Raw genomic sequence first — 9,199 nt, forward strand, 5'->3', positions numbered from 1 at the left:
TGCTCGGTTTTCTTATCTCTGAACGAGGTCCTTCAGCTCCGCCGGATGGCGCAGCTTTTTCGCCCCGTCCATGGCCCTCCGACCTAACAGACGTCGAAATAATCTGCTCGCATCTTATAAGTGCCTCATTACCTAGGTACATATGAAGTATCATCCAAAGCGTAACCCCCCTAGGCCGATAGAGGACGACAAAGGTTCCAGGTTGTTTAGGATCCTAGCTTGCTGTTCCATTTGGGAGACAGTGTGGGCCACAGGCACCCGGATCGGGATCGCAGTGGTGCGGGGCACTCTCATTCGGGCTGTCTACAAGCGCCCAGCTCGAGGCGCGCCGGGACGACCAGCCGATGCGCTCAAATTTGAGCCATCATTGGACCTTTCAGGTTGGTGCAACGGAGGAGACCGGACGGCATGGCAGCACGGCGATGGCACCTCCCAGTGGGAGAGGAGACCCTTTCCTGGGATACCAAAAGAAGGTCTAAACCCAAGTAGCACATAATTATTAGACTAGTAGTATTTCCGCATATTCCGAAAGCCCCTCTTACGCCGACGATTCAAACATGTCGAACAATCTCAGACTCAGAGACGGGGGCAGCTCGCCTGATCACACTGATAAATCATCGAGCCTATCTCGTGAGTCGTGACAGCGTATCGTCTCCACAACCTCCCTGCCCGATCTCCATCTAGGCCTTGTACATCGGCTACGTTTGGGTCGATTCTCCCTCCAAGTGGCGAGACGACTCCAGCGGTGGTAAGGGACAGGCTGTGCGGAACACTAACGTACTCTCGGAGGCCGGATTAGGAGGTAGCTGAGGCTAGATTTTGCCGGCGAATATCGGTACTAAGGAAATTTGAGGGACTACAGACATGCTGTTCTTCGTCAGTTCCAAGAGTGATAAAGTGGTCTTGAAATGGAAATGAGTGGGCTAACCTTGTTTCTCCATCACGGCCATCCCTACCTGCGGTGGAAAGGGGCAGTTGATAGGCATTCCCGCTCTCGAGCGTTGTCAATCGCATCGGTGGCATCAGATTCTGCTTGTGAACACTCCAGATGGCCGCTCTCCTTCCTATCCACCTCACCGCAAAATACCAGACCAGATGGAGGCCGAGACAAGCCACGCATATTGCTGGATAAATCTGCGTCGTATTGCGCTCAAAGTCGTCCTCCGCAAGAATGGTTGCCCACTTTGTCGCACTCCCAGAGTACTAGTTGCTCCACGTCCTGCAGCTGTTTAGAAGGCCAGTGGCGGATGAAACCAGAACGCCTAGAATCACGGCCGCGATCGTGCAATCTCCGTAGAGCGTGGCCGAGCTTGGTCCCCGAGAAGCCCCTTTTCTGGCCCGTTGTGAAGCGAGAAAGATCCCGGAAGCGCATGTGTTGCCTATCAGGAGCCCAGCTATCCCAATAACAAGCCAGTGCCGGTCCGTGAAACTTGTTGTTTGCGGAGCCAACAGGGCACCAAAGGCCGTGCAGAAGCTCAGTAAAACGGGGCAGAAAGAGAGCAATAGGCAGTATATGCGGCGTTCGCCCGGGCGGTCTCCAGAATGTTGAAACGTCGGTAGAATCCCATTCTGGGCAAGTACTGCAACATCCAGATCAGGCGGATCAAGAAACGTTGTATCCTCCACGTCGACCCACGGCTTATTCTTCTTGCCGACTTCGAGTACTAGTCTCTGCAGCTGAAGGTGGATGCCGTGCAGATTGTGCCAGTCCCCAATCTGGCAACGAAGCAACGTGAGGGGGAGTAGCCAGGTGAAGATGAAACCGGCAGCAATTTTACCTCCTGATACGCCAGAGCCTCCCAGACCAGTAAGCGCAAAGAAGAGTGATATCGCGGCAACGACAACCGGACCATATCCGCTGGAGCGTCGGCGATGACACCGCAGTGCGTTGCCGACACTAAATACCAGACGGGGTTCTTGTTGGGTCACTTGCCGTATGAAATCCGAAAACGGACGTCGAGGATAGTTCTCAGGTATTATTGCTGATAAGGTGTCCATGGCGTGCAGGATAAGAATGAGACAGTGCTTGAATTGCTCCGCGGTACCTTCTCCGATGCTTATTAGGCTTTGTTGACCCAGCTGATTGGCATGAATGCTGGTCTCTTGCTCAATGCGTTCCCAGTAGCTGATAGTGCGGAAAATGGAGTAGAAGGTGTCAATTGGGTTGGCCAAAGCGTGCGTCGCCATTAGAAAGTTCGTTTCCAGACCGAAAGGCGAGATGGCAATGGACGAGGTCAGGAAGACCACTGGCCAGACCCATGACATGATCCGTTCGGCCCAATCTGACGAAAGGGCCACGCCGCTGCCGCACACGGCTTCGCAGACATCAAGTGGAATCCTTATCAGCGCGTCCGTTATATTCGAGCCGGGCGGGGCTAGGCCGTGATTCTGTTGGAATCTGTTGGCACAAGCGACTCACTCGAACGGTTCTTGGGCTTGCTTCCGGACCATAGGAAGGAAGCCGATGAGCAGCACGATTGTGACGAAGCTGCTGAAAAGGAGTAAAGCTCGGCATAAGTGCCGGTCCGCCGGACGTGTGGCAAGAAGAGACAACATGGTTGAAAAGGGGTTGTCGCCTGCTGCACTCGAAGCTGAACGGACATGTTGCTCACTTCTCTACAGACATACCTCTCTAATTTATAACCCTGGTGTTCAACGGGATCCCTCCCAGCAAGAGGCACTGCTAGACGCCTTAAACTTGACGCGCCCTGCGTTGGGGGCAAATACACTGAAGTTGTGAAGAACAAGTCTATTCCAGGTTTATCCATCCGACGCATAGTCAGATAATCTGCAGGATCGTGCTTCATTGCCATATAGTTCCCACCCCACATGCCACGCTCCGCGAACGCTGTTGGTGAATCGAGACGGGTGTGGCGGCCTCCGAGTTACACATGGCTCGAAGCATGTTGCAAGGCTCCGCGCGGGGCGGACTCGATTCGCTCCAGCTGCAAAAGACAGATAGCTGAGATCAACCTCTGGAGCGCTTCCAGACGGATGCCAGAGGGATGGAACATTATAGGTTCGCCTTCCACACTATATCATATAGGTCGTCTCTGATATGGATATCAAATCTGGAATACAGGTGTCGTGGTCGGGACTGCCGAATTCTGATTGCTCCGTGCTCCCCTGGGCGACCCACCGGGCCTGGCCGTCAGGTCCCGCGCTCGGACCACCATCTCGTACCCTTGACCAGCTCGCCTAGGTACCAGCCCCTTCTCTGATCAAGTCGCCGGGTCTTTATAAATACACCGCGCGCTCACCTGCCTACTCATTTGCAGCTTCCTCTTTTCATTTTCCTCCTACATTCCGGGTTCCAAGTCTTGCTCTGCTCGGCTAATGGCAACCGTCATGCCTTATACACTGCCGCCCTGTAGCTTTAACGTGCTCCTTTATCATCTAGTCGAGATCTGCTCTAAGGAGAAGGGGAGAGGTACCAGGCTATTTTCTTTATTTGCCTTGCCTTTTTTCTTCTCTTTTCTTTTCTCCCTAATTTCGGCCCTATACTCTAGCTAATAGTGAAGTTATACCGCGTAAATACTTATTATAGATAGGGGTATAGCTACTATAAGCATTTTTATTATCTTATAACTTAAGAGTTTGGGAGGTTAGAATAGTGTCACGGTCAGTACGAGTATTATCCCAAGTGAGAGTTGAACCTATGGCCTTCCTAGTAGAACGGACGAAGTAGGGCACAGGTCACGTGACCCATAAATCGGAAAATATCATGATGCAATTCTGAGCCAACTATCATAGTGACTGTTATTGTAGGCTGGCTCAGAGCTCTGGTGGGCAACTGACTGTATTATAAGAATATTGAACTTATAGGAGGAAAGGAATCCTCGAAGACTGCAAGATGCGAAGAAGTCTAAATATAGGATGTAGGGTATATGCCCAGATGTAGAAGATGGGGTACTAACTAGATTGACCAATCATGCATGCATGCATTAGAAGCTAGGCACATAACTAAGTAATGGCTTGTGCCATGGTACGGTGGATTCTACTGTCATAGACTCTAAACAACCTAATAGAAGTATCACAGTGACTGTCGTTGCAGGCTAGGCTCAAGGCTCTAGTGGGCAACTGACTGCATTGCAAGAATATTGAACTTGCAGGAGGAAAGGAATCCTCGAAGACTGCAAGGTGCGAAGAAGTCTAAAATACAGGATGTGGGGTATGTGCCCAGATGTGGAAGGTGGGGCACCAACTAGGTTAACCAATCAAATGGCTTGTGCCATGGTACGGTGGGTTCCACTATCACAGCGGTACTAAATATACTCTATAAGCATAAATTATTAGTTAATAAGGATAAGAGTGAATTCTACGTTATGAAAACAGTATTTCTTAGATACGAAATTTCGCCTAGTAGAATTAGGATAGAGCCAGCAGAGATTAAAGCAATCAAAAAATAGCCATAACTAATAACGATAATAAAGATATAAGGATTTATTAGATTCGCCAATTTCTACTAAATATTTATTAGAAACTTTGGCGACCTTATAAACTATTATACGAACTTATAAAGAAAGACATTGAGTTCCAGTAGGAAGCCGAGCACAAATAAGCGTTTTAAAAAATCTACGATGCAATTATCACTGATTCAGTACTCTAGTTGCCAGAACTATAGAAGCTATTCGAGGTTAAGACTGATATATTAGACTATACAATCGGAGGATAACTGTGACGGCAAGTGCGGCCTGCGGAGTGCTTACCGTCAGGGAAGATATAATCCACCGAGTTGTAAGTCCTTCGAACTTGCGGTTCCGACATTCTTTTTAGAAGGTGTGCATAGCCGAGTGGGTTAGGTTTATGCTCCACCGTCACAAAAGATCTACTAGACTAAAAGGCTGTGGTTAGGGAGGTGGCATAAGAAATACAGCCAGATAATGGCAGTGCAGAGGGAGCTCATATGAAGGTTCAGTGCTGTGGTATATGCAGCAAGCTTGGCTATAATGCACGCACTTGCTAGGAGGTTGCGGAAGCCTCAAATTCAGCTGTTTCTGATATAATTATTATCAGTTCCTAGTATTGTTGTTTTGTAATTAAGGATATTATTAGTAGTATAGTAGAGAATATTTGACTCGCTTCTATGTTCGGCTCGCTTATAATGCATGTTAGGTAATATAGTTTCTTTTATTAACTAGATTAACGTAGGTGTATAGCGAAAGTTACATACATACGAAAGTTACACTAAACCATACCAATGTGACATCTTACTTCTATACCCACTTCCTCTACAACCTAACATGCCTTAGAAAAACGACGAAAGCCAAGTTATCTTAGCCCTCCAGGCTCTAGAGAATGATCCGAAATTAAGTCTTAGAGCTATAGCTCGGATCTTTTCTATGGACCCAATAAAGCTCAGCCGCCGTCGGTGCGATCAGCAGTCACGATACGATATTCTAGCCAACTCGCGGAAATTGACCGATTTAGAGGAGGCTGTTATTATTCAATATATCCTCGACCTGGATTCTAAAGGATTTCCTCCCCGCTTATCTGGTATAGAAGATATAGCCGATCGGCTGCTTGCTGAACGCAACGCGGGATGCGTCGGAACGCGTTGGGCTTCAACCTTCGTCAAACGGCACCTAGAGCTTACTATACGTTTCAATCGGAAATATAACTACTAGAGGGCCTAATATAAAGATCCAGAGATTATTCGCGGTTGGTTTGCACTTGTACGGAATACAATCGCGAAGTATGGCATCTAGGAGGCCGATATCTATAACTTCGATAAGACTGGGTTTCAGATGGGTATTATCTCAACAGCAATAGTTATTACAAGCTCCGAACGGCATAGCAGGGCAAAGTCGAAGCAGCCTAGCAATCGCGAGTGGGCAATAGTAATCTAGGGCGTCAATACGACTAGCTAGGCGATCCCGCCGTTTATTATCGTCAAGGGCAAACATTACCTCTCCTCTTAGTATAAGAATAGCCTATTGCCGAAGGACTAGGTTATTACGACATCCGAAAACGGTTGGACAACCAACGAGAGAGGCCTAGAATAGATTTAGTACTTCGATAAGTATACTAAAGCTCGAATAGCTAGGGTTTATCGCCTCCTGGTCCTCGACGGCTACAATAGCCACCATTCGACCGACTTCGAGCTCTATTGTAAGGAGAATAACATTATCACCCTCTATATGCCTCCCTACTCGTCTTATATTCTTTAGCCGCTCGATATTAGGTGTTTTAACCTATTTAAGACGGCATATGGCAAGCAGATCGAGGGGATAATATAGGCAAGTATAACCTATATCACTAAGGAGGACTTCTTTCCTATATTCTATGCCGCTTTCTAAGCCGCTATAACTCCTAAAAATATTCAAGGAGGTTTTCGAGGTGCTAGAATTGCTCCTTTTAATCCCAAGAAAGTAATCTCGCAGCTCGATATCCGTCTAAAGACGCTAACGCCCTTAAACTCGCCGCCTAATAGTGCCTACACCTAGGTTTCCAAGACCCCGAATAACCCAATCGAAGCCTCCTCGTAGTCTACCCTTATCAAGAATCGAATTGCCCGGTATCAAAATAGCTCTCTAACCGAGATTTTAAGAGCAGTTGATATCCTTGCGAAAGGGACGTCTAAGGTTATGCATCAATTGGCATTATTAAGAGCAGAGAACCAAAGCCTCCGAGCAGCAAATGAGGCACTAAGCAAGCGCCGAAGGGTCAAAAAACAACGGCTCCGATAAGGAGGATCACTTTCTGTATAGGATGTATAGGATCTGCAGGGCCAGAGAGACGTTGAGGTATAGATTAAGGAGGAAACGCAGGCGGGTAGTGGTCGGAAGCTGAGGGTTGAGATATGCGCGCGGTATTGTGGCAACTGCGGCGAGCCTGGCCACAATGCGCGTACCTGTCAGATAGTTGTTGAAACGTCCGAGGAAGACGATTCCGAGTAGTTTCGTTCGTTTTGAGCTAGTTGGGTGGAATTAATATAGATAAAGTTAAGGGGGTATGGTTTAGTGTAACTTTCGCATGCATGTAACTTTCGCTATATACTTACGTTAACGTGGTTGATAAGCGAATGCTCCAGACAAGCGAATGCTCCACAAAGTTGCACCTATATAACAAAATGTATATCAATCCCACCAAAACCGCTTCAAACAAATGAAACTACTCGGAATCGTCTTCCTCAGACGTTTCCATAACTATTTGACAGGTACGCGCATTGTGACCAGGTTCGCCGCAGGTGCCACAGCGCCGCGCGCGCGTCTCGACCCTCGGCTTCCGACCACTACCCGCCCGTGTTTCCTCCTTTATCTGCACCTCAACCTCTCTCTAACCCTGCAAGTCCTTTGTATCTTGTACAGTAAGCAATCCTCCTTGTCGGAGCCGTTGTTTTTTAGCTCGCCGACGCCTGCTTAGTGCCTCATTTGCTGCTCGGAGGCTTTGGTTCTCTGCTCTTAATAATGCCAATTGATGCATAACCTTAGACGTCCCTTTCGCAAGGATATCAACTGCTCTTAAAATCTCGGTTAGAGAGCTATTTTGATGCCGGGCAATTCGATTCTTGATAAGGGCGGACTGCGAGGAGGCTTCGGCTGGGTTATTCGGGGTCTTGGAAACCCAGGTATGGGCACTGCCAGGCCGGGAGTTCGAGGGTATTGGTGTCTTTAGACGGATGTCGAGCTAGGAGATCACCTTCTCGGGATTAAAAGGAACGAGTCCAGTGCCTCTAAAACCTCCCTAAATGTTTCCGGGCGTTATTGCTACCTGGTGAGCTACGAGGAATACGGGAAAGAAGTCTTCTTTGGTGATATGGGTTATGCTTGCCTATATTATTGCCTCGATCTGCTTGCCGTATACCGTCTTAAACGGGCTAAAACACCTAATATCGAGCGGCTGGAGGATATAAGATGAGTGCGGAGGCATATAGAGCGTAATAATATTGTTCTCCTTGCAGTAGAGCTCGAAGTCGATCGAGTGGTGGCTATTATAGCCGTCGAGGACGAGAAGGCGATAAACCCCAGTTGTTCGAGCTCTGGTATATATATTAAAATGCTTGATCCAATCTAGACCTCTCTTATTGCTAGTCCAACCGTTTTCGGATATTGCAATAACCCATTCCTTTGGTAATAGGCTGCCCTTGTACCAAGAGGAGAGGTGATATTTGCCCTGGATGATAATAAACGGCGGGATCGCCTAGCCAGTAGCATTGATACCCTGGATCACTATTACCTACTCCCGATTACCAGGCTGCTTTGACTTTGCCCTGCTATGACATTCGGAGCTTATGATAACCATTAAGGTTGCGATAACGCCTATTAGAAACCTAGTCTCGTCGAAGTTATAGATATCTACCTCCTAGATACCGTACTTCGCGATCGTGTTCCGTATAAGCGCAAACCAGCCCCGAATAATTTCTGGGTCTTTGCATTGGGCCCTCTAATAGTTGTATTTCCGATTGAAACATATAGTAAGCTCGGGGTTCTATTTAACGAAGTTATATACCTAACGCGTACCGATATATCCTATATCGCGTTCGGCAAGTAGTCGATTTGCCATATCTTCTATATCAGACAAGCGGAGAAGAAACCCTTTGGAATCCAGGTCGAGGATATATTGAACAATAACCGATTCTTCTAAATTGGTCAACTTCTACGAATTGGCTGGAATATCGCGTTGTGATTGTATACTACGCCTACGACAGCTTAGCTTGGTATAATGAACCGCATAGATCTTAGCTGTAGCTCTTAGGCTCAAAGTGGAGTCTTTCTCAAGAGCTTGGAGGGCTAAGATTATCTGGCGTTCGTCGTCTTTTGGATGCATATTGGGTTGCAAAGAAAATGTATGCGAGGAGAAGGTGTTGTGTAGGCGCGGTGAAGTGGAGCATTCGCTTGTCTGGAGCATTCGCTTATCAACCACGTTATATGGTTTATATTTTTAAATAAGAAAAGGTTATTTAATTTATTAGCATTAATTATATTAATAAAGTCTATTAACTTTGGCAGAATTTAACTATTAATCTATAAGAATAATATTTTATCTTTATTAGAAAATAGAGCTTATTGTGACAGTGGAGCATAAACCTAACCTACTCGGCTATGTACACTATCTGAAAAGGATGTCGGAATCGCAAGTCTCTCAGACTTACAACTCAGTGGATTATATCTTCCCTGACGGCAAGCACTCCGCAAGCCGCACTTGCCGTCACACTTATAGTATACTTAAATGCTAAGTTATAATATTATAAGTCTAT

General features: G+C 47.1%; 1 protein-coding gene across 1 annotated transcript; it reads right to left on the reverse strand.

The window, feature by feature from the left end:
- Nucleotides 1-1,203: 1,203 nt before the first annotated feature.
- On the reverse strand, nt 1,204-2,556 carry B0T15DRAFT_509865 (uncharacterized protein; the record flags this gene model as incomplete). Its single annotated transcript, XM_062867821.1, has 2 exons — nt 1,204-2,338; nt 2,420-2,556. 2 exons carry the CDS (start codon nt 2,554-2,556, stop codon nt 1,204-1,206), a joined length of 1,272 nt encoding a protein of 423 aa, XP_062722273.1.
- Nucleotides 2,557-9,199: the final 6,643 nt, after the last annotated feature.

The sequence above is a fragment of the Chaetomium strumarium genome (assembly GCF_033439665.1).
Source record: "Chaetomium strumarium strain CBS 333.67 chromosome Unknown B0T15scaffold_3, whole genome shotgun sequence".
Lineage (NCBI taxonomy): Eukaryota > Fungi > Ascomycota > Sordariomycetes > Sordariales > Chaetomiaceae > Chaetomium > Chaetomium strumarium.